This window comes from Neoarius graeffei, chromosome 22 (genome assembly GCF_027579695.1).
Source record: "Neoarius graeffei isolate fNeoGra1 chromosome 22, fNeoGra1.pri, whole genome shotgun sequence".
In the NCBI taxonomy this organism is placed as follows: domain Eukaryota; kingdom Metazoa; phylum Chordata; class Actinopteri; order Siluriformes; family Ariidae; genus Neoarius; species Neoarius graeffei.
In genome coordinates, this window is record NC_083590.1 from 43,445,380 (window position 1) to 43,472,113 (window position 26,734).

At 45.0% G+C, this 26,734-nt stretch overlaps 1 protein-coding gene across 5 annotated transcripts in view; it reads right to left on the minus strand.

Annotated features, from left to right (window-relative positions):
- Nucleotides 1-26,734, minus strand: part of cica (capicua transcriptional repressor a) — a 166,661-nt gene that overhangs the window by 29,894 nt on the left and 110,033 nt on the right. For 3 of the 5 annotated variants that reach the window (XM_060904838.1, XM_060904837.1, XM_060904836.1), the window contains exons 14-18: nucleotides 21,769-21,956; nucleotides 14,534-14,929; nucleotides 13,341-13,588; nucleotides 12,918-13,033; nucleotides 9,538-9,686 (exon numbers count right to left, since the gene is read on the minus strand). In XM_060904838.1, coding sequence (XP_060760821.1) covers nucleotides 9,538-9,686; nucleotides 12,918-13,033; nucleotides 13,341-13,588; nucleotides 14,534-14,929; nucleotides 21,769-21,956 — 1,097 coding nt within the window. The remainder of the gene's footprint in view (nucleotides 1-9,537; nucleotides 9,687-12,917; nucleotides 13,034-13,340; nucleotides 13,589-14,533; nucleotides 14,930-21,768; nucleotides 21,957-26,734) is intronic. The other 2 variants (XM_060904839.1, XM_060904840.1) reach the window with 2 other exon arrangements.

The window sequence follows — 26,734 nt, forward strand, 5'->3', positions numbered from 1 at the left end:
GCAGTGTTGCCAGATACTGCTGACGTTTTCCAGCCCAAAATATGTTCAAAACCCGCCAAAATGCACTTAAAAACGCCCAATTGGACGGGAAACCACCCAATCTGGCAACACTGTCAGGGAGCCACTATCAATATGCAGGAGACTCCCGGAACTTCCGGGAGACTTGGGATGTCTGTTATATGCATGCGCAGTAGTGAAAAAACCGACAGCCTGACCGTCCTGTCGATAAACACATCGATTAACACAAACACGGCACACACTTAATATGTGGCGGCTTTAGTTGACAGTGTGTCTGAATCTTCACTTCATATATCTTTTTTGATTTTCAACTAGCCAGCCGGGCTGGCTAGTGATAGGAATTACTCGCCAAATGACAAATTAAGTCGCCTTGGGCAAATGGACCACCGCGAATTTCGAGCCCTGTATCTTAAGAAGGCTAAAAGACTTAATCTGCGCCAAGCCAGATGGGCACTATTTTTCACATGGTTCAACTTCACCATCTCATTTCATCCAGGCTCCAAGAACTCGAAGGCAGATGCCCTGTCCCACACCTTTGCGTCAGACCATCAGGATCCCACCACCCACCCAATTCTCCCCTCCAAGTGCTTTCTGCAGTCCATTACATGGGACATAGATCAGGAGATTGCAACCCAAGACTCTACCAGTCAGTCTTCCATCGGGTCTTCTTTACGTACCCAAGCATCTCCGTGGGCGACTCATCACTTGGGCACACACATCTCCTGCCACAGGATACCCTGGAAGCCATCGGACCCATCAAATGCTTAAGTACTGGTGGGAGAACATACAGAGATCAACCAGTTCATCACATCATGTTCTGAGGGTGCACAAGCAAAGGTTCCACAAACTCCTCCAGCGGGTAAGCTTTGCCCACTCCCAGTACCTCAGAGACCTTGGTCACACTTAGCTATTGACTACATCACTGACCTACCACTGTCACAAGGCAATACCACCATCATGGTGTTAGTGGACAGGTTCTCCAAATCACTGAAGCTCTTCCCGCTGCCAGACATCCCCACAGCACTCCAGACAGTGGAACTTCTGTTCCAACAGGTCTTCAGATATTATGGGATCCCTGAGGACACTGTCAGCAACAGTGGTCCCCAGTTTATCTCTTGCTTAAGGACTTGCTTCATGGAATGACTTGGTGTTTCTTTGACTCTCATATCAGGCTACCATCCTCAATCTAATGGCCAGGTGGAATGAGCCAATCAGGAAATTGGATGCTTCTTATGGATCTTTTGCATGAGAAACCAGGGAGACTGGTCCCGCTTCATCCCATAGGCTGAGTATGCACAAAAGTTGCTTAAGCACTTGGCAACTCAGCTAACACCCTTTCAGTGCATACTTGGCTACCAACCTCCACTGTTCCCTTGGAACAACTCTCCAGTCCAAGTCCAAGCAGTAGAAGACTGGTTCTCGCGCAGCCAGACCATCTGGGAGGAGGTACATCAACGCATAGAGACTGTCAACACCAGGTACAAAGAATACGCTGACAAGCATAGAGGTAATGACCCAGAGTTTTCACCAGGTGACAGAGTGTGGGTATCGACCAAGAACCTCAGAGAACCCAACACATGCCATAAACTGCAAGCACGGTATATTGGTCCCTTCAAGGTACTTCAACGTATAAATTAAGTTTCCTACAGGTTAGAACTTCCCTCTCACAGTTGAATCTCCCCCACATTCCACATCTCCTGTTTAAAACCTGCCATTCCAGGGCCACTTGCCAAAAACCCCCTGTCCAAGAGCACCCGTCACTAAGCCTCGAGGGTCAGCCCATCTACCAGGTCAACAGGTTACTCAATTCCAGATGCAGAGGTCGTCAGGTAGAGTGCTTGGTAGATTGGGAAGGCTACGGACCTGAGGAATGAAGCTTTAAATTGAAGGGCAACAGCATGTTATTATCTATTAAAGCAGGAATTCCATGCTGAACACCCAGACAAGCCGGCACCGAGGGGGAGAGGACGCCCCAGGAAGAATGTGTGTGTGTGTGGGGGGGGCTCTGTCAGTATTAGTGTTGATAACGGCAGCGTTGAACAAACTACAAACATGGCCACTCAAAAACTTCAACGCCCATGAACCACAGCACCCCCAGTCACCTGAGTACTGAACACAGCTGAAGTACATCTGTAATCAGCACAATGCTACTTAAACACCTCGTACTCAAGCACTCATTGTGAAGTATCATCCTGAGTTCTCCAGTTCGTACCAAGCCATATCTTCCTAACTGCTGATCATTATTCTGACTCTCGCTATGTTTCCTTGTTTAATCTTCCTGCCTAGTCTACATTGTCCTGTTCACGAATTGACCGATCCTCGCCTGTCCACGACCACGATTCCTGTTTCACGATTTGGCTTAGTTGCTGTTTGTTCCCCACTCTCCTCTGCAATTACATCAGTAAGTGCCTGCACCCTGACACGTGCCACCAATCCCAAGGATCTCTTCTCCACAGTAAACAAAATTTTCAAACCCATTGATAATACCTCCAAATTCTTTACAGTTGAAAAATGTAACTAATTTCTCTCATTTTTTCAAACCAAAATTGACAATATCTACAAAAACCTGACCAACTCTCCCTCCCTCCCCACACTTTCACCTGCTTCCCCTCAATTTACCTCTCAGCCTTTATCTCAGTCCTCCCCCATCTCTGTATCAGACTTGTCACAGCTTATTGCTGGGATGAAAAACTCCACCTGCGTCCTAGATCCAATACCATCCAAACTCATTAAGGACTGTTTCCCATCTATTTCTACACTCATTACAGAAATCATTAACTCCTCTCTCCATTCTGGCTTTGTCCCCCAAACACTCAAACTGGTTGCTGTCACTCCCATTCTCAAAAAACCTGGACTTGATCCTGATGACATGAGTAATTTCCGCCCCATCTCCAATCTTCCCTTTTTGTCAAAAAGTACTGGAACATGCTGTTGCCCTTCAATTTAAAGCTCGTTTAATCTCCAATGACCTGTTTGAACTGTTTCAATCCAGTTTTCGTCCTCAGCATAGCACTGAATCAGCCCTCCTCAAAGTCACCAACGACCTTCTCCTTTCTTCTGATACTGGTCACCTCAGTATTCTCAGCCTCCTTGACCTCTCTGCAGCTTTTGATACTATTAGCCACACCATTCTTCTCTCATGTTTTGAATCCTTCCTGAACATTACTGGAACCACCGTCTCCTGGCTGAAGTCTTATCTTGCCAACTGGCAACAGTTCAGTAACATTAACAGCTGCACTTCCTCCTATGCTCCTCTTTCACAAGGTGTCCCCCAGGGTTCGGTGCTTGGTCCTCTCCTGTTCATCCTCTATACGCTTCCCCTTGGTCATATCATATGTCACCATGGACTTCATTTCCATTGCTATGCCGATGACGTCTAGCTCTACATTTCTACTAAATCCATCACTGCTGCTACACACTCCACTTTGACCAGGTGTATCACCAAAATCAAATCATGGATGCAAGCCAATTTTCTCAAACTCAACTGTGATAAAACAGACATGCTCATCATTGGCCATAAATCACTCATAAAAGAGACTCAGAACTTTTCTCTTACTATTGACAATTCCACCCAGTCCCCCTCGTCAGTAAACCTGCTGAGAGTGAGCAAACTACAAACATAGACATCCCGGACTACAACTCCCAGTACACACAGCACCCTCTATCTCCTGCCTACTGAATCACAGCTGGCTCACATTTCCACAATTACCTGTCCCTCCATATAAGCCCCAGTCACTATCACACCATCGTGAAGCATCATCCTGATTTTCCCAGTTCATACCAAGCCTTGTATCTTTGACTGCTTTTCTGACTATTGACCCTTGCTAGTTCTTCCTCACTTTCTCACTCTTTGTTTTGTCCTCGTTACGTTGCTTGCCAATCACCCGACCCTCGCTAGTCTACTGACAATGATTCCAGTCCCTCGTTTTGGCTTGGTTTACTCTCTGAAAGCTGTCTTCCTCTGCACATACACCTGTAAGTGCCTGCATTCTCACAGGATACTTTGCCAGCATGGATGTAATGGAGGATTCAAAACAGATGGCTATCAATGCGCAGGGGCGTTTGCTAGGAGAATATCAACAGATGCTTGCCGATTTGAACACAAGAATGACACAGCTCGCAAATGTGATGTCACAGGCCATCCTAGTGTGCCCCGAGTCTCCTCCTAGTCCAGCATTGCAACTCCCCATGCCTGAGAAGTTCGCTGGAGACACCACCGCACAAAGTTTTTTTACTGCAATGCTCTTTGTATTTTGCCACCATGCCAAACTTACCAGATGAGCATGAAAATCGCTAAGTTTCTGTCTCTCTTCACTGGAAAGTGCTCCACTGGGCTACAGCTGTCTGGAACAGGGGAGGAGAACAAATGAAATCCTACTAACAGTTTCTCTCCCTATTTAACAGGGTGTTTGATCATGAACTGGAGGGGATTGAGGTTGGTGAAAGCCTACTCACCAGTTCTCAGGGTGCTCAAAGTGTCGCAGAGTATGCCCTGGACTTCAGGATGCTAGCAGCCACCAGCATATGGAATGACCCCACCCTGAAAGCGGTTTTTCGCCAAGGCTTACATCCCAAGATTATCAGTGAACTGGCTTGTAGGGATGAGAACCTCTCACTGGACGCCCTCATCGACCTGGCAATTTGACTAGACCAGCTCTTAAAGCCCCGGCCCTCTCTCCACGATGGCACCAAGCCTGCTCCACCACCAGAGGACAACTCATCTATGGAGGTTTCACGCACAAGGTTGACCTGTGCGGAGCATGCCAGATGACGCAAGGAGGGGCTGTGCTTCTACTGTGGGAGTTCTGAACACAGCATTCGGTATTGTCCGGTCTGACCAGCCTGGGGAGTCCCAGCAGAGAAACCTGTCCAAGCTACGAGTCCGGTGAGAGAGCTCAACTCTAAATCCTTCCGGATTCTAGTGTTGCGAAAGGTAGCGTTCTCCACTCATTTCCTGTCTGCTTTCATTGATTCAGGAGCAGAGGGGAACTTTATCAGTAAGACCCTCATGAAGAAGCTCAACCTGCCAGTCACCCCTTTGCACAGCGCACTTAGCATTGAGAAAATCGATGGAGGACCCATAGGCAATGGACTGGTCACATCACAAACTCAACCCATACAGATACAGGTGGGAGCATTGCATAAGGAGCTCATCTCACTTTACATCATGACAACTGTTCGTCATGATATTATTTTAGGATACCCCTGGCTACAACTCCATGACCCTCTTATTTCTTGGCAAAACAAAGAAATTCTCCAGTGGTCACCCATGTGTTTTCAGAGCTGCCTTTCTCGTCCTCAGTTCCAGTCGTCCTCCTCCTCTGTAGAGAGTCCTCTACCCAACTCCATGTTCCTGAGTGCTACTGGGATCTCTCCGAAGCTTTCAGTAAGGGGAAGGCCTGCGAGTTACCGCCACACCGGCCATACGACTGTGCCATAGATCTACTGCCAGGTATGGCTCTGCCTCGAGGTTGCATCTATCCCCTATCCCAAAAAGAACATGCTGCCATGGAGGAATACATTCAGGAGGCTCTCAAGCAGGGATACATCCACCCGTCGAAATCTCCTGCATCTGCCAGCTTTTTCTTCGTGGAGAAATGAGGAGGCGGACTGCAACCCTACATTGATTACAGAGGACTTAACAAAGTCACTGTCAAGTATCTGTATCCTCTCCCTTTGGTTCCGGCAGCTCTGGAGCAACTCCGTTCCACAAAGGTTTTCTCCAAGCTTGATCTACACAGAGCGTATAATCTGATCTGGATTAAAAGCAGCAATGAATGGAAAACCACCTTCAGCATGGCCACAGGTCACTTCGAATACCGGGTCATGCCATATAGCCTTTCTTTGGCACCCAGCATGTTCCAAAGCTTCATCAATGATGTGCTGCAGGACATGCTGGGCAAATATGTCATTGCCTACATTGATGACATTTTGATATATTCTTCAGACATCCACAGTCACCATAAGCATGTCAGAGCAGTTCTCAAGTGCTTATTGGAGAACCACCTCTACGCGAAGGCTGAGAAATGCGAGTTTCATTGAAGCAAGATCTCCTTCCTGGGCTACATGATCAGTGCTAAAGGAGTGAGTATGGACTTGACCAAAGTCTCAGCAGTGACCTCCTGGCCAACTCCCAAGTCAATCAAGGATCTTCAAAGATTCCTAGGCTTTGCAAACTTTTATCATCGTTTCATTAGGAACTTCAGCACTTTGGCAGCTCCTTTAACCACGTTACTGAAGAAGGGTCCCAAGTGTCTTCGTTGGAATCCGATGGCCGAGGAGGCCTTCAACCGGCTAAAGCTAGCTTTCACTTCAGCCCCGATACTCCAGCACCCTGACCCTATGAAACCATTCATTGTGGAGGTAGATGCCTCAGAAACGGGAGTAGGGGCCATCTTGTCCCAGCGGTTCGGTGAGAAACCTAAGCTACACCCGGTAGCCTTCTTCTCAAAGAAATTGATGTCCGCCGAAAGAAACTATGATGTGGGAAATCGAGAGCTGCTGTCCATCAAACTAGCCCTTGAAGAGTGGTGGGACTGGTTGGAGGGTGCCTCTCACCTGTTTGTAATCCTTACTGACCATAAAAACCTAGAATATCTCCAAAAGGCCAAAAGGATTCACCGCATCAAGCCAGGTGGGCATTATTCTTCACATGATTTGATTTCTCCATCTCCTTCCGTCCAGGGTCCAAGAACGCCAAGGTGGATGCTTTGTCCCAGGCATTTGAGCCATCCCACAAGGACACAGAATCACAGTCCATCATTCCATCACAGTGCTTTGTGCAATCCATCATGTGGGACCTAGACAATGAAATCCACAAGTCACAACCATGAACTCTGCCAAGTCACCTCCCACCTGGTCTTCTTTATGTGCCAACGCATCTACGCAGTAGACTCATCACTTGGGCACACGCATCTCCCGCCACGGGTCACCTGAATAGTCAACACACCCACCAGATGTTGAGAAATAGGTACTGGTGGGAAGATATGCTCTCGGAAATAAACCGGTTCATCTCCTCCTGTTCCGAATGTGCTCAGACCAAGGTTACATGAGCTCCTCCCGCTGGCAAACTATGTCCACTACCTATCCCACAATAACCCTGGTCACACCTTGCAATCAACTTCATCACAGACCTCCCTTCCTCGCAGAACAATACCACCATCATGGTAACCATCAATCGATTCTTGAAAGCCTTGAAGCTCATTCCTCTGCCAGGTATCCCCACGGCCTCTCAGACAGCAGAGTTATTATTCCAGCAGGTCTTCAGGTATTAAGGCATTCCAGAAGATATTGTCAGTGATAGAGGACCCCAATTAATCTCCAAGTTCTGGTCAAGCTTTATGGAGAGGTTGGGAGTATCCGTGAGCCTCACCTCCAGCTATCACCCTTAATCCAATGGACAAGTGGAAAGAGCAAACCAAGAAATCGTCTGCTTCCTAAGGATCTATTGTATGCACAACCAGGGGGACTGGGCGCGCTTCCTGCCCTGGGCCGAGTATGCACAGAACTCGCTAAAACATTCTGCCACCCAACTTACACCATTTCAGTGCATACTCGGCTACCAACCACCCTTGTTCCCCTGGGACGATACACCCAGCCAGGTATTGGCCATTGATGACTGGTTCAAGTGCAGTCAAGCTATTTGGGAGAAGGTTCACCAGCAGCTAGAATGCATCTGTGCCAAGTATAAGACATGCTGATAAGCATAGAAGAGAGACTCCCACCTTCCTTCCTGGTGACAGAGTATGGGTGGCCACCAAGACTCTACGAGAGACCAACACCTGTAGAAAACTCCAGCCCAGCTACATCGGGCCATTCAAAGTTCTCTGCCCCATCAATGAAGTCTCTTACCGTCTGGAACTTCCCCCTCACAGCCGAGTGTCTCCCACATTCCATGTCTCGAACCTCAAACCTGCCATCCCAGGGCCCCTTGCCAGCAATGTGCCAACCCAAGAACACCCTTCACTGAATCTAGAGGGAGAACCCATCTACCAGGTCAACAAGATCCTCGACTCAAGACGAAGAGGAGGCCAAATCGAGTACCTGGTAGATTGGGAGGGGTGCAGGCTTGAGGAACAAAGCTGGGTCAAGTCTAAGGACATCCTTGACCCACCCTAGCAAGCCAGCACCCAGAGGTAGAGGGCATCCCCGAAAGAATGCATCTCCTGGAGGTAGCTCCTTGGGGGGGCTTTGTCAGTAAATCTGCTGAGAGTGAGCAAACTACAAACACGGACACCCCGGACTACACCTCTCAGTACACACAGCGCCCTCTATCTCCCACCTACTAAATCACAGCTGGCTCACATTTTCCGCAATTACCTGTCCCTCCATATAAGCCCCAGTCACTATCACACCATTGCAAAGTATCATCCTGATTTTCCCAGTTCATACCAAGCCTTGTATCTTTCTGACTGCTTTTCTAACTATTGACCCTTGCTAGTTCTTCCTTGTTTGTTCGCTCTTTGTCTTGCCCTCATTACGTTGTTTGTCAATCGCCCGACCCTCGCTAGTCTACTGACAATGATTCCAGTCCCTCATTTTGGCTTGGTTTACTCTCTGAAAGCTGTCATCCTTCACACATATATCTGTAAGTGCCTGCATTCTCACACTTCTCTGTATATCTGGAATCTTGGAGTTACTTTTGACAACAACCTCACCTTTGAACGCCACGCCAATCTAACCATCAGAACAACCTTTCTGCATTTAAAAAAACATAGCATGTCTTTGTTCTTCATTTTCCTTTTCTGCTGCTGAAACTTTGATTCATGCTTTCATCACATCCCAATTGGATTACTGCAACAGCATCCTCTATGGTGCATCATCCAAAGTCCTCAATAAACTCCAATACATCCAGAACTCTGCTGCATGCCTGCTCACTCACTCCTGCTCCCATGATCACATCACACCTGTTCTTCAAAAACTCCACTGGTTGCCTGTTCCACAATGGATTCAATTCAAAATTCTTCTCTTCACCTACTGTACAAAGCCCTTCATAAGCAGGCCCTCTCCTATCTCACTAATCTGCTTCACCATCATACTTCCTCCCGCACCCTCCGTTCTTCTGATACCAAACTCCTATCTATACCTCTCAGGACTAAACATCGGACTTGGGGCAACAGAGCTTTCTCCATTGCTGCCCCTTCCCTTTGGAACTCCCTCCCCAAACACATCCGTGACTGTACTGACCTGTTTAGTTTCAAATCATCTTTAAAAACTCACTTCTTCAGAACCGCATATAATCTATAATACAATATTGGACTTATATTGAATATGTTTTCCTGTATTGTTTATTTTATTGTATTAACCTGTTTTAAATTTGTTTTTAATTTGTAAAGCGTCTGAGTATTTAGAAAAGCGCTCTATAAATAAAATGTATTTTTTATTATTATTATTATTATTATTATTATATAACAACAACAACAAGCAGCTCTGAAGCAACAATTCTGATATTAGGACCACTTTAAACATGTTTTAAGCACATAAACATTTTCAAAAACATACACAAACATACAGACACACCTGTTGAATTCCTCTTCTTGCGGTAGCTGCCGAGAATTGCACGGGGAGATGTGGCCAGGTTTTGCAAGCTGGGGGAGGGCAATGCATCATCTGGCTTAAACTCTGGCAGCTCAGCTAAGCGCTCCTCGAAATATGTGCCTGACATCACTCTTTGGACAGAGAGACAGATTTCCATTTTAAAAAATCATAAAGGGAAAAATACACTCACCGTCCACTTTATTAGGTACACCCATCCACCTGCTGTTTTATGCAGTTATCTAATCAGCCAATCCCTTGACAGCAGCACAATGCATCAATTCATGCAGACACAAATCAAGAACTTCAGTTAACGTTGACTTCAAATATCAGAATGGGAAAAAGTGTGATCTCTGTGACTTTCACTGTGGCATGAGTGTTGGTGCCAGATGGACTGGTTTGAGTATTTCAGAAACTGCTGATATCCTGGGGTTTTCACACACAACAGTCTCTAGCATTTACACAGAATAGTGCAAAAAACAAACAAACAAAAAACACTGAGTGAGCGACAGTTCTGTGGATGGAAACGCCTTGTTGTTGAGAGGTCAGAGGAAAATGGCCAGATTGGTTTGAGCTGCCAGGAAGGATATAGTAACTTATATAATCACTCTTTACAACCGTAGTGAGCAGAAAAGCATCTTCTGCAATAGCAGAAGGCCACACTGGGTTCCTCTCCTGCCAGCCAAGAACAGGAATCTTAGAATCAAGAACAAGTTCCTATTAAAGTGGATGTGAGTGTATAAGAACTGCACAAAATAAATCAGAGTTACAGATTAACAGTGGATATGGATAATGGTTATAATGGATCATTACACACACACACACACACACACACACACACACACACACACACACATACGGTTGATGGTGGATCATTCTCACCAAAGCAGCAACACTATTGCACTGGCATGAGGGATTTTTAAACACTGTACACATATTGGCACTTCATAAGACAAACCTAACTTATTGATCTAACTTGAAGATGTACAATACAGTTATGGCTGATCTTTTTTCCTCCATGCATAAATAGCATTATTGATCTTGTCATCTTAGTTGTGGACTGTTCTCAACTCAGCAGTAATACCTGTTATACTTGTACCAGAAACACAGATGTCTCCATGCCACAATCATGTCTGTATCTCTGCTGTGCTGAGAATGCTCCACCAACCAAATATGATCTGTTTAGCACTGCTTTTATATCAGTATATAAGCAGTGACTCACTGCATGTAAACAATATGTGTAACTGTATCTCCTATAAGTTTATAAGTACACAGCAGGCTTGTGTGATACTGAATTTTCAAGAGGGTGTAATATTATCAGCTGAGCAGTTAGGAACTACTTGCCAGCAGCAGCACCATTTTCCATGTACCTTGACAGCAAGTGAGCACACCTGTATGTGCAATGGTTCAAAGTAATGCAAAAAATAAATAAATAAATAACGTTATTCTGATCCCATTCATATGTCAACTAACTCATCTGTTTTTATTGGGGAGATGAAGACTGCTCTTTTGGTATATTGTCGACTGATAATTCATACGAGTATACTCTGATGTTAAATTGCGGGCGGCGGGTCTGGTAATACAACCCCAATTACAAAAAAGTTGGGACAAAGTACAAATTGTAAATAAAAACGGAATGCAATAATTTACAAATCTCAAAAATTGATATTGTATTCACAATAGAACATAGACAACATATCAAATGTCGAAAGTGACACATTTTGAAATTTCATGCCAAATATTGGCTCTTTTGAAATTTCATGACAGCAACACATCTCAAAAAAGTTGGGACAGGGGCAATAAGAGGCTGGAAAAGTTAAAGGTACAAAGAAGGAACAGCTGGAGGACCAAATTGCAACTCATTAAGTCAATTGGCAATAGGTCATTAACATGACTATAAAAAGACTCATAAAAAGAGCATCTTGGAGTGGCAGCGGCTCTCAGAAGTAAAGATGGGAAGAGGATCACCAATCCCCCTAATTCTGCACTGACAAATAGTGGAGCAATATCAGAAAGGAGTTCGACAGTGTAAAATTGCAAAGAGTTTGAACATATCATCATCTACAGTGCATAATATCATCAAAAGATTCAGAGAATCTGGAAGAATCTCTGTGCGTAAGGGTCAAGGCCGGAAAACCATACTGGGTGCCTGTGATCTTTGGGCCCTTAGACGGCACTACATCACATACAGGCATACTTCTGTATTGGAAATCACAAAATGGGCTCAGGAATATTTCCAGAGAACATTATCTGTGAACACAATTCACTGTGCCATCCGCCGTTGCCAGATAAAACTCTATAGTTCAAAGAAGAAGCCGTATCTAAACATGATCCAGAAGCGCAGACGTCTTCTCTGGGCCAAGGCTCATTTAAAATGGACTGTGGCAAAGTGGAAAACTGTTCTGTGGTCAGACAAATCAAAATTTGAAGTCCTTTATGGAAATCAGGGACGCCGTGTCATTCAGACTAAAGAGGAGAAGGACGACCCAAGTTGTTATCAGTGCTCAGTTCAGAAGCCTGCATCTCTGATGGTATGGGGTTGCATTAGTGCGTGTGGCATGGGCAGCTTACACATCTGGAAAGACATCATCAATGCTGAAAGATATATCCAGGTTCTAGAGCAACATATGCTCCCATCCAGACGACGTCTCTTTCAGGGAAGACCTTGCATTTTCCAACATGACAATGCCAAACCACATACTGCATCAATTACAGCATCATGGCTGCGTAGAAGAAGGGTCCGGGTACTGAACTGGCCAGCCTGCAGTCCAGATCTTTCACCCATAGAAAACATTTGGCGCATCATAAAACGGAAGATACGACAAAAAAGACCTAAGACAGTTGAGCAACTAGAATCCTACATTAGACAAGAATGGGTTAACATTCCTATCCCTAAACTTGAGCAACTTGTCTCCTCAGTCCCCAGACGTTTACAGACTGTTGTAAAGAGAAAAGGGGATGTCTCACAGTGGTAAACATGGCCTTGTCCCAACTTTTTTGAGATGTGTTGTTGTCATGAAATTTAAAATCACCTAATTTGTCTCTTTAAATGATACATTTTCTCAGTTTAAACATTTGATATGTCATCTATGTTCTATTCTGAATAAAATATGGAATTTTGAAACTTCCACATCATTGCATTCCATTTTTATTTACAATTTGTACTTTGTTCCAACTTTTTTGGAATCGGGGTTGTAGAATTGAACATAATCTAATGTAATCTGGTAATATGAAGTAAATGTCAGTGGATATCATAGCAGAGGTTCTAGAGCATTCTGTACGGATGATAAAACTGTTATATCCCACAAGCCTAGATCATAGTGGGATATAATGGCACAAAGTTGATTTGTTACTCTGCCACTCACTTGTCCACAGAGCCAGTGGTGCTTTTGAGTGGTGGGGGGCGGGATTTATTCTTCTTGAGTGCTGGAGTGTCAGTTTGCATTGGTGGAGGAGGCAGGTCCACCTCTTTTTGTCCAGCCTGAGGAAGACAAAAAGAGATGAAATGTAAAAAGTATAGTGTGTATAGTATGTATGATAGATAGTATCATTCAAAATCTTTTGTCAATACAATTACCGCAGTTAAGTATTTATTTTAAAAAATTAAAAACACAGTGGCATTTGATCTAAGTGTAATACACATTATAAAAAGGCATTCTGTCATACATAATCAATGCGTAATCTATAACTGAATGAAGCCTCACAACTAATATTGATTCTCGTTCATTTGATTTTAACAAACACCTTGTTTTAAACTGCTATTAGGTTAAATGGTATTTGCTGCTTGCCTCTCTCCCATGTTCCTCCTTGTTATTAGTTAACGGGCTTTTGGGAGCTCCTTCTGTTCCCCTCTCCCTCACTGCTTTCTCTATCCAAATAGACCCCATTCCTCCACCGTCTCTCTCACTGTCATGCTCCATTGTGCTTGCCTTCTTTCCATCTTGCTCTTCCCCTTCTTGTCTTGATGAAGGATATTCAACTTGAGCTTTGATCTTCTGCGGGCTCAGGGGCAGTTTGGGGGATCCTGCCTTACTTCCTTTGAAGGTGGAAGCATAATCAGGTAATAGACCTATTTATAATTATTACTATGAACAATGAACTTACACGATGAACAATTATTTAAACATGTTACAAATAAGAAAAAAATTCAGTTAATTTGGACAGTAACTAATCCATAAAACAGCACTAATTAACAATATTTATTGATACACTATATTCATGCAGAAGGTGGCATTTCTACCTCAGTGGGGTTGACTGCACTGTTTGGTCATTATTTGTAAACTGATAATTATTCTTTACTTTTTTTTATTCTTTCAGCCAAAAAAGTGCAGTTTTTGACTATTTTCTTTAGGTGGTAGCCTTAATATAGTTAACTGATTAACTTAAATCAAACATGCACTGATAGATTTTATTTCACATTAATGAACCCAAAACCTTCTCAATTTACAGTGACAGAAATTGATGGCACAGTGTCACAGGATGATTAATCATGGTGGGAAAAAAGACCTCTTTTTTCACATTTATAAGTTTTTAATCATAGCAGCATACTTTGATATTAAAATGCAGAGGTCCTTAAAAAGTGCATAAAGGTTGGCTAGTCTGCTTCAATATTTGTTTTATAAAAGCCATAATTTAAGGAGGTGAGCATCAGACGTGCAGTTAAAATGGGTTCATTTTAACTGCACAAGCAGACAGTGAACTGAATGAACTGCAGACAATTTATGTAATATGGATTGCTTTGAGAATTAAAGGCATAACCATTTAAATTTTTAAAGCTTTGAAAATATGCTGAAAAGTGCCATTTTCTGTGGCACTGAAGCTTTTCATGTTACTTCCCATTACGATTCCATGGTAACTAGCAGTGAGTCAGTAATAAGAGACATCAACAAGTATACTCCAAACCTGTGAAATATAATTACCCAAATATTTTTATCAGATGTGTCAGAGTGTATACCTGCGTATTAATGTATTTAAGGTTTACCTGAATGCAGGTGTGGAGTTGGACTAACAAGCCGTCCTAATTCTTCCATCTGGCTTGATGTGTTTGATAACACTGCTTCTCTGTGTGTATCTGCATCTGGCCTTTTAAGACTTTCCATCTTCAAAGTGACTTGAGACAGTGAGTCTGTGTAGGTGTGAGAATGGAAGTGCACGTCTGATGCCACAGATGTCTTCATATGAGGTGATGATGGGGATGTCAGCACTGGCAGAGGATTAGTCACGTTTTGAGATGTGGTTGTCATGGAAACCACTCCTGTCGCCAGGGTGACACTTGGGCCAGGGTAAAGAGCAGTCACTAGCTGTCGACTTGATTCTGAGGCTGAGGACTGGGGCAAACAGCTAGGAGATGGAACCTGAGCCAAGAGTGGAGGCTGGCCTAAGAGACACATTAAGTGATAAGGACTCCTTTATATTTCTGTCTATCAGTTTGAACAGCTTCATGACTCACAAAACTTTCCCACAAAATTGTTGGATATTATTCAAAGTTAGGACCCAGTTCATGTTAATCCATTTTAAAATACAGCTTCTAGACATCGCATCTGTCAGAAGTCATTAAACTAAATGGAAAAACACTGTTATGGCATTTTATATATAATATTGTATTCTACATACCATATATACATATATAAGGGCTGCAATAATTACTTTAAAAATCAATAAAATTCAAAAATAAAAATGTCAGTAAACCCGATGAAACCCAACAAATTATAAACATGGACTCCCCGAATTACAACTCCCATAACACACAGTGCCCTCTGTCTCCCACCTACTGAAGCACAGCTGACTGTCATTTCCTCATTTACCTGTCCCTCCACAAAAGCTCTCTTCACACACACACCTTCGCGAAGTATCGTTCTGTTCACAGCACATCTCATCTCATCTCATTATCTCAAGCCGCTTTATCCTTCTACAGGGTCGCAGGCAAGCTGGAGCCTATCCCAGCTGACTACGGGCGAAAGGCGGGGTACACCCTGGACAAGTCGCCAGGTCATCACAGGGCTGACACATAGACACAGACAACCATTCACACTCACATTCACACCTACGGTCAATTTAGAGTCACCAGTTAACCTAACCTGCATGTCTTTGGACTGTGGGGGAAACCGGAGCACCCGGAGGAAACCCACGCGGACATGGGGAGAACATGCAAACTCCACACAGAAAGGCCCTCGCCGGCCCCGGGGCTCGAACCCAGGACCTTCTTGCTGTGAGGCGACAGCGCTAACCACTACACCACCACGCCGCCCTTCACAGCACATATCAAGCCTTATATTTTTCAACTGCCTATTCTGATTCTGACCCTCACTACTTTCTTCTCGTTTCTCGTTCTTGCTTTTGCCTACTCTATGTTGTTTGCCGATTGCCCAACCCTTGCTAGTTTACTGTTTCCAATTTTCGCTCTTCGACTTGGCTTTGATGACCTTCTGCATTCTGCCTTCCTCCGCGCTTACATCCATACGTGCCTGCATCCTCACAGGATACTTCGCTGTCATGGATGTAGTGGAGGATTCCAAGCAGACTGCTTTAAACGCATTGGGGCGTTTGCTAGGTGAACATTAGCAGATGCTCGCCAATCTCAACACCAGGATGGCTCAGCTTGCAACAGTGATACCGCAGGCCTTCTTTGCACACCCCAAGTCTCAGCCCAATCTGACATTCCAACTCCCCACTCCAGAGAAGTTCGCTGGAGATGTCTGTGCTTGTAAAGGTTTTCTGTTACACTGTTCCTTATATTTCGCCTCTATGCCCAGCCTTTCTGATGAGCACAAAATCACTAAATTCTTGTCTCTTCTCACCGCCCAGCGGAGTGGTAAAGTGGGGCAACTGCAATCTGGAACAAAAGTAGTGGACAAACAAAGAATTATGAATATTTCCTCTTGCTATTCAAGAGGGTCTTTGATCACGAACCCAAAGGGATAGAGATGGGAGAAGGCCTGCTCACCAGTTTCCAGGGCAATTGCAGTGTAGCCGAATACGCCCTGGACTTCAGGACACTAGCTGCCGCCAGTGAATGGAACAACCCCACCCTGGACACAGTCTTTCATCAGGGTCTCCGTCCGGAGATCCTTAGTGAACTGGCTTGCAAAGATGAGAACCTTTCTCTCAGTTCCCTCATCGATCTAGCCATCCACCTTGACCAGCTGCTTAAGCACCGTTCCTCCATTCAGGACTGTGCCAGGACTGCCCTGCCGTTGGACGACACTGCACCAATGGAACTATCCTGCACTTGAGTGACTCGAGCTGAGGGAGCTAGACGACGCAAGGTTTCCTCTGCGATTTCTACTGCGGGAGCTCCGAACATAACATGTGGAACTGTCCGGTCCGACCAGCCCATGAGAACCCCGCCAGACAACCCATGTCCTCCACCAGCCTGTTGAGAATGCTCTCCTCCAAGTCTTTCCAGTTGCCAGTGATACTGAAAGTTGCATCCTTGACTCACACCCTATCCACGTTTATAGATTCAGGAGCAGAGGGGAACTTCATCAATCAAGCCATCGTACAAGAGCTTGACCTTCCCAGCACAGTCCATTTAGCATCTGAGCCATCGATGGAGGGCCAGGTCACTTTATGCACCCAACCATTACAGATCCAGGTGGGTGCACTACACAGGGAGTTCATCTCCCTCAACCATGAATCACAACATTATCCTCAGGTACCCCTGGCTGCAACTCCACGACCCTCTCATCTCCTGGCAACACAAAGAGATTCTTCAAAAGTCACCGACATGTTTCCAGAGCTGTCTCTCTCGCCCTCAGGTCCAGGTAGCTTCAACTTCTGTAAAAAGAGTCCTCAACCCGACTCCACTGACAACGTGCCTGACTACTATTGGGACCTCTCTGAGGTTTTCAGCAAGGGGAAGGCCTGTGGGCTACCACCGCACAGACTGTACGACTGATCCATAGACTACCAGGTACGTCTCCCCCTCGCGGTCGCATCTATCCCCATCACAAAAGGAACATGCTGCCATGGAGGACTACATACAGGAGGTTCTCAAGCAGGGATATATTCGCCTGTCCAATGCCGCTTTTCCACTACCAACGCGGCTGAGTTGGGCTGAGCCGTGCCGTGCTGAGTTGGGCTGAGTCGAGCTGAGTGGGGCTGTTGGGGTTGCATTTCGACTACAACCGCGCTGAACTGTGCTGGCTGGAAGTGGGTGGACACATTGGGTGGAGTTAGCGAAAGTGGGTGGACGTCACGTGATGTCATTAGGCGGCGCAAACAGTGACATCAGTGATCTTTTAAGCGAGCTGAGTCGTACTGCTCTAAGGTAGTCGAAACGCGAGCCGTGTCGGGCTGAAGTGAGCTGAAGCGAGCTGAAGTGAGCTGAAAAAGGGTAGTGGAAAAGGGCCACAAGTCTCCCGCGTCAGCTGGTTTCTTTTTTGTGGAGAAACGTGGGGGTGGGTTACAGCCCTGCACAGATTACAGAGGACTAAACCAAGTCTCCGTCAAGTATCCGTATCCTCTTCCCTTGGTTCCACCTGCACTGGAACAATTACGAACCACCAAAATCTTCATGAAACTCTACTAATGCAGCGCCTACAACTTGATCTGGATCAAGGAAGGTGATGAGTGGAAAACTGCCTTCAGCACCACTGCCAGGCACTTCGAGTACCGGGTCATGCCTTATGGCCTTTCTTCAGCACCCAGCGTGTTCCAGTGCTTCATTAATGACGTACTCCGGGACATGCTGGGTAGATATGTCATTGCATATATTGATGACATACTCATCTACTCACCAGGTTTCCCGCTTCACCAGGAACACGTTAGAACAGTCCTCAGGCAACTTTTGGAGAATAACCTATACATGAAAGCTGAGAAGTACGAGTTCCACCAGAGCAAGATCGCCTTCCTGGGCTATGTCATCAGTGCCAGTGGGGTCAGTATGGACTCGTCCAAGATATCTGCCGTAACATCCTGGCCTACACCTCGTTCCATCAAGGACCTTCAGTGCTTCCTAGGCTTTGCAAAATTTTACCGTCACTTCATCCGCAATTTCAGCACTCTAGCAGGCCTGCTAACCTCGCTGTTCAAGAAAGGTCCTAAGAATCTGTGTTGGAATCCAGCGGCTGAGGAAATCTTCAACAGTCTCAAGCAAGTCTTCACGACAGCCCCTATACTCCAGCATCCGGACCCTGCAAAGCCCTTCATCGTAGAGATAGATGCATCCGACACTGGAGTAGGGGCCATCTTGTCTCAATGTTTTGGAGAGAAGGAGAAGCTACATCCCGTAGCCTTCTTTTCCAGGAAACTGACCTCGGCCGAATTGGACAAGATAATCAATGTGGCACAACCCCAAACTCTGCTGGTCAACCACCACAGGACATCCAAACAGCCAACGAACCCACCTGATGCTAAGGAACAGGTACTGGTGGGAAAACATTATCAGAGATCAACGACTTCATCATATCCTGCTCTGAATGTGCTCAAGCAAAGGTCCCGAGAGCCCCCCCAGTGGGCAAACTATGCCCACTACCCGTTCCCTAAAGACTGTGGTCACACCTGGCAATCGACTTCATCACTGACCTACCTCCCTCTCAAGGAAACACCATGATAATGGTAACCATAGACAGATTTTTGAAAGCCCTAAAACTCATCCTACTGCCTGGCATCCCCACCGCCTCTCAAACTGCAGAACCCTTGTTCCAGCAGGTCTTCCAGTACTATGGCATCCCAGAAGACATAGTTAGCGACTGGGGACCTCAGTTCATTTCCAAGTTTTGGACAAGCTTCATGGAGAGGTTAGGGGTGTCTGTAAGCCTTACGTCCAACTATCATCCACAATCCAATGGTCAAGTGGAGAGGGCGAACCAAGAAATCGGCTGCTTTCTCAGAATCTACTGCATGAGTAACCAGGGGGACTGGGCACACTTCCTGCCCTGGGCCGAGTATGCACAAAAACTTGTTGAAGCACTCTGCCACCCAACTTACCCCATTTCAGTGCATACTCGGCTACCAACCACCCTTGTTCCCCTGGGACGACGCACCAAACCAGGTACAAGCAGTCAATGAATGGTTCAAGTGTAGTCAGACCATCTGGGAAGAGGTTCACCAACGTCTGGAGTCAGCCTGCACCAAGTACAAGACGTATGCAGACAAACATCGAGGAGAGACCCCCAACTTACACCCAGGTGATAGAGTGTGGGTTGCTACCAAGAACCTAAGGGAGACCAACACCTGTAAGAAGCTCCAAGCCTGTTACATTGGCCCATTCAGAATCCTACACCACATCAACGAAGTAGCCTACCGCCTCGAACTCCCTACCCACAACCGTATATCACTCACATTCCACGTCTCACACCTTAAACCAGCCATCCCAGGTCTACTCGCCAGCAACTCACCCACTCAAGAACACCCCTCCCTCAACCTTGAAGACCCCATCTACTAGGTACACAAAATCCTAGATTCAAGATGCAGAGGAGGCCAAATAGAGTACTTGGTAGACTGGGAGGGGTACGGACCTGAAAAGCAAAGCTGGGTCAAAGCTAAAGATATTTTTGACCTCCTTCTGAAACAAGAATTCCATGCCCAGTTTCCCAGCAAACCAGCACGCAGAGGGAGGGGTCGCCCCAGGAAAGTTGTAGCTCCCGGAGGTAGCTCCTCGGGGGAGGGGCTCTGTCAATAAACCCACTGAACCTCAACAAACTACAAACATGGACTCCCTGAACTACAACTGCCATAACACACAACACCCTCTGTCTCCCACCTACTGAATCACAGCTGACTGTCATTTCCTCATTTACCTGTCCCTCCATAAAAGCTCTCTTCACACACACACACACACCTTCGCGAAGTATCATTCTGTTCACAGCACATACCAAGCCTTGTGTTTCTCGACTGCCTATTCTGACCCTTGCTATTTTCTTATTGTTTCTCGTTCTTGCTTTTGCCTACTCTACCTTGTTTGCCGATCGCCCGACCCTCGCTAGTTTACTGTTTCCGATTTTCGCTCTTCGACTTGGCTTTAATGACCTTCTGCATTCTGCCTTCCTCCACGCTTACATCTGTAAATGCCTGCATTCTCTCAAAAAATAGTTAGCAAGGAATGTCATTACTGATTAGCTTGTCTTTGGTATGAGTCATACTGTGGAATGTTGCATCACTTAATTTGACTAAAAACACATTTGTTGGAAAGAGCAGAATACATTACAATAGTAAGCAGCGAGTAGCAAACAATTTTTTTTGCATTGATAATCTCTATATTGTTTAATTTTCTGAGCACATACAATAACTATGTAATTTTTTATATATCTTGAGTGGCAAGTCAGGTCAATCCCAAAAAGTGTCAATTTACTGATTCCATGCCTTGAAAAATAAGAGTCGATTCCAGAGCTTTGGAGTTGATTTCACACACTGTAAAATTATTCACCTCATGCACACGTTGCGTGCAAAATTAATTTAGCATCATAGTATTTCAGTTATTGAGATAAATCAGTGGATATTTTTTGCCTTTACTTTGAATTTGGTCAGAAATGAACAAATCAGGGTTTGAAATGCTGTTACAAAACAGAAGCTGCAGAACCAGTGTTTAAGTGTCTCATTTTGTTGACACATACGCTTGATAATATTCTCAGGCTGTAACAGATTATCTGATAAATGGCAGTAATGCTGCATTTACTGACGTGTCATTTAATGAAGACTAGTTAGAAGTTCTGTCATAGTGTTAGCTGACTAAAATGCTGCAAGGAAAATTTTTTAAACAAATATTTCTGGTATTTAATGCATTTTTAAAAACAATCGAATTAATAATTTAATTGATTGATTAAAAAAATGATCAATACGTGAGTTTATAACCGAGAATAATAATTAGCTGCAGCCCTACACCATACCATGTTTTTTGACCATAAAATCTAGACAGTGGTGTGACTTACACAAAAAATATGTTGTCATTTTTCTATTGGCTTAATTTGAATATGCCCATTTGTTCGTTAGCATGCTATTCCAGCATTTATGTTAGATTGGCCATCTGTTTGCCCATGTTTTTTTTTTTACGTTTATATATGGCACTCTCACAATTCATAATTCTGCCTGAAGATAACGTGAGTATGTGAGACATGATATCGAGTGCAATTGTTACATATTACAAACAAAGAATCAGTAAAGATTCATGTTTTAATTGTACATCATCATGCATCATATTGTAACATAAGATGAAAAGTTAGGCAAAAGTTTAACATTCACACATGCGTACTGCATGAGACAGTCCATTTCACTCACCTGTCACTACTGGATGCACCAATGTAGGACCAGCAGGTGCAATGGCAGTGAAGCCCAGTGTGGCCATGGCAGATGGCAAAAATGCTTGTGTGTGAGGGGGCACTGCTCTTTGAGGGGTGGAGACTGCTGTTGTGGACCCCAATGACAAAGGGGTAGCGACACCAGTGGTTGATTGAACATATGTAATCCTAAAAGAATCAAATACAAGAACACAATACAATAACAAAACAGCAATAGCTTCGTATTTGATTTATTATTTAAATCAAACTATTACAGTATTACTATTATTTACAGTATAATTATCATATTATCCATCCATAGCATAATTTACACTTTCGGTTAAAAAAACATGCTTCCCTAAAATGTACTTACATCAGTGTTGTCACTCAAGTATTTTACAGAACAAACTTTAATTGTATTTAATATTTTTTAATTCCAAAATATAATTATAGAACAAATATGAGAACAGGGGCGGCATGGTGGTGTAGTGGTTAGTGCTGTCGCCTCACAGCAAGAAGGTCCTGGGTTCGAGCCCCGGGGCCAGCGAGGGCCTTTCTGTGTGGAGTTTGCATGTTCTCCCCATGTCCGCGTGGGTTTCCTCCGGGTGCTCCGGTTTCCCCCACAGTCCAAAGACATGCAGGTTAGGTTAACTGGTGACTCTAAATTGACTGTAGGTGTGAATGGTTGTCTGTGTCTATGTGTCAGCCCTGTGATGACCTGGCGACTTGTCCAGGGTGTACCCCGCCTTTCACCCATAGTCAGCTGGGATAGGCTCCAGCTTGCCTGCGACCCTGTAGAAGGATAAAGCGGCTAGAGATAATGAGATGAGAATGAGATGAGATATGAGAACAGGAGAATTGGAAAGATGCCACTGGAATTCTGGTTTTCCTAGGGCCAAGTCAAAGCCAAAAGACGAGAAACACAGTCTCTGAATATCCATAACAGAAGAAACGGGGATAAACAAGGCATATACCAATTTTAGTCCAAATTCATGGTATGACAAGAACATTACAGTTTCTGCAAACTTTGTTATACCAGTAGAGATTAGGCAAAACTCTTGTTACAGGTGTGGTCTGATATAAAATAACAGTGCTTTGCAGTGTTGAAAGAAAATGGAGGAACTCCAGTTCGCCTAAAGCTCTCGCCAAATGTTGGGTATTGCTTGCCTCCTTTTACTTATCTGATGCTACCAGCAAGACTGCCTTCTTTCATTCTAAAACATATTTTTCTCTGTGTGGCAGCAGGGGAGTGGTTGAGTATTGGCTGTGGACAGAGTACGCAGTTTGAGCTGACAGACATTGAGTGATTGTTCTTACCTGTGTGTTATTACTAGCAGCCTACTTATATTATTGTTTTTCCTTTCACTTGACGATGACGCATGCACACATGAACTTGAACATGAAATTAAATGTGAGACAAATGGTTCATTATTTGCTATTTTGTTTTGTTTTTTTTGGACATTCTCGATCGGCTAGGCAAGGCTTGCTTTTATTCAACACTGGATTTAACCAAAGGTGAATGGTAGATCCCCTACACTCCCATCTCCATTGAAAAATATAGGCTTTATCCACTCCATTTTGGGTTGCACCAATACGTCATTCACTCACAAATTCTCCTGGGTTAATTGAATCAGGTTTGAGTGTCGAGTTCTGATCTCAGGTCAAGAACATACTGAATTTAATTTTTACTTGCAAAAGGTCCATCCTTCCAATTTTACCTCATGACCAAGATGCCACTAGACTTTCAACCATACAATAATTGAAATGGGGTGAACCCTGTGGAGGCTTGCAGGACCCTCTCATACTGCAAATAAGTGGGGTTCCATCCATCTATCTATCCCAATTTCTAGCATCATCGTGCACGAATGTATGAATCATATTTTTAAGTGTCTGATTAAATTGTTCAACCAGCCCGTCCGTTTGAGGATGGTACACACTGGTATGAATCACTAGTAATTCAATCAGTTTGCAAATTGGACGTGATATGAATGATGCCCCTTGATCAGTCAGGAACTCTTTCAGGATCCCTACTTGGTAGGTAACATGGAAGAGTGCTTCCGCAGGATTCAAAAGCAGAAATGTTACATAGACACTGCTTCCAGGTATCACATTGCATAATCCACTAAGACTAGTACAAAGCAATGCCCTCATGCAGTCCCATCTAATGACCCGACGAGATCTATACCAATTCTTTCAAAGGGGATTTCGATTAATGGTAAAAGGGTGCAATGGCACTTTTAGGGTGTCTGGTGGATTTACCAGGTGACATTCGTGGCATGTCGTGCATCACCTGCAAACGCCGGCTAACAGAAATGGGCCATGAGATGGTTCAGTGTTTTATCCTGTCCTAAATGCCCCACTATGGCATTATGATGAGCTGCATGGAACAAACATTACCTACAGAACTTTAAGACCAATAACTAGTTAATTTCCTCTTCTGTTTGAATGTCCTGCATCACTCGATATAGCTTTTCTTAAAAACAGAAAAATATGGGGAGGAGAGTGCCTCGAGTTTCATCTCATAACTGCTCTAACATGAAATTCCAAAAGAGAAATTCCTGTGGAGTGGAGGGGCAGAGCTCTTCCCACCCTCCATGTCTCCCTGATGCTGAGCTGGTGCAGACGGCCCTGGGATCACCTTCCCAGATAATGCTGCACTGGACTCCCCCCTAGTGTCACTGCAGCAGGACCCACCCACAAATAAACACTTTACTAATGCTTGAAACGCTGGCCAATTGGTTCCCAAAGTTAGTGGACTGGTGAGGTGAAGACTAACTGCCATTTCTACTCTATGTTTTTCTCGCCTGAATTGAACAGTGACAGGTACCAGTAGATACTCATGAACGTCCTCGTTTACACATCAATTCACCAATTGTGCAATTCTCAATGCCCTGCATTGAATCAGGCTTTGATGAACTGTGGTATGGTTACACCCCAAGTCCCCCAAGACCTGATGTGTATCCCCTTGAATACTCGCTGCCACTAGGTACATCATTGCTTTATCAGAGAGGCCTTGAATCATGACATGTCTCAATATGTCAGGCATGTGGATCAGAATCCCCATCTCAAGGGGAAGCTGATACCGGAAATTATCAGCTTTCCTGCCATGTCTGCAGACCTGTCTGGGCTTTGTCCAGGTCCTGGTGAGCACAGGCCGTTCCACCTTTGGAGAGAGAGAGGGAGTTAGTGGCATCATTGGCATGAAGGCACAAGAGAGTGAGGGAAAATAGGGAGGGACATGGGTTCTGGGAGCTGGCTTCAGGGGAATTGGCCCCTGTTTCCATGGTGCAGGGATAGTGAAGGGGTGAAAAACACAGACAGAGAGAGAGAGAAGGGGCGAAGGCCCCTTCTCCCTGAAACGCCACCAGATGGTCTTCTGCCACCACCTCTTCCAGAGGTGGTAGCATCGTACCCATGCTGCCATTCCTTCCAGCAGCTGAATTACAAACTGCTCGAGTACCACTCAGTCGATGATGTCATTGGCATCGCACTGTTCTGCCAGCAGCCACCATCCACAGGTGTCTTGGAGCTGGTGAGTGAATAGGCAGCTGAGCTCACTGAGATGCACACAAGTGCTAGTGATGCTGTTCTAGGGTGCAGCCAACCCATTGCATAATAGCCCACTTCTGTTCCAGATAATCAGGCAGGCGTGCAGCTGGGAGCTGTTGGGCTGTGAGTTGGGCTTCCCTCAACAGGAGCAGCAATAGACAAACTGACCACCGTGAGATTGGCCACAAGTACACTTTGGCAGTATGCTCAAACAGCTCTACAAATGACTCAGAGTCATCCTGTGGACCCATCTTGGTGAGCAGGAGAGGAGGAAGGGCCACAGCATCTGCAGGAGGTGCTGCTGGAGTACTCATCAGTTGGACTAGGCTCCAGTTCACCTGCAGGTCCTCTGCCTGGGTCTGGAGCAGATGTCAGAAGTGCTGCTCTTTCTCTGTGCACAGTGTAATGAGGGCCTGATGTTCGGCTTGGTGGATGTTGGTGAGGGTCTGGAGGGTCTCAGTGACTGATGTGAACTCCATGATGGCTCTTCATCCTCAAATCCCAGGTTTCAGCAGAAGTGTAACACTTTCACAGGTCAGGGGGAAATGAGGAAATGGGAGAGAGATTGTGACAACTCTGGGTGCATTTTATTAGGGCCCAAGCACCAGACATGCAAGGCCCTATTGTATTCATAAGGATTTTCTTTTTATTAGGGCCCAAGCACCGGAGGTGCAAGGCCTCTGGTGTCCACCAGAGGCTGCTGCACCAGAAATGCAAAGCCCTACTGAATTCATAAGGATTCTTCTTTTTAGGGCCCAAGCACTGAGGGGCAGGCCTGTGGCCTGCACCATAGGTGCAAAGCCCTATTGTTTTTGGCATGTTCTTTACATCTTATTATTATTATTATTAGGGCCCAAGCACTGAGGGGTAGGCCTATGGCCTGCACTGTGGGTGCAAAGCCCGATTGTTTTTGGCATGTTTTCTTAATATTATCAGGGCCCGAGCACCGAGATGCAAAGCCCTATTGTTTTCGGCATGTTTTTCTTCTTTTTCTCCACAGAAGAACTCATTTTTGAGGCACTTGCGATACTTGAAAACTTACGAATTTTGACACACTGATCAAATGTGCATAAAATCACAAAGTTACACTGAGCAAGGGACTGGGTGTGGTGCCAGAGCCCTATAGCACCCCCGAGAACAAGATATGGTTGAGATGAAGCTGCTCAGATCGGTATGAGATTTGATGTGATCAATACTCATGGGATACAGGACAAAGGTGACTTAGTTGTATTTGACTCTGCCCAACAGGAAGTCACCCATGCTGGATGGAATGTGGGATATTGAAAATTTCCCGCACTGTTTTGAAGGGCTTACAATGGCTAAAAACTCATGAAATTTTGCAGATACATTTGTCCTATGATAAAATTTGAGGTGATAGGGTAAATCAGTCTAGGTGGGCATCATTAACTCCATAGCGC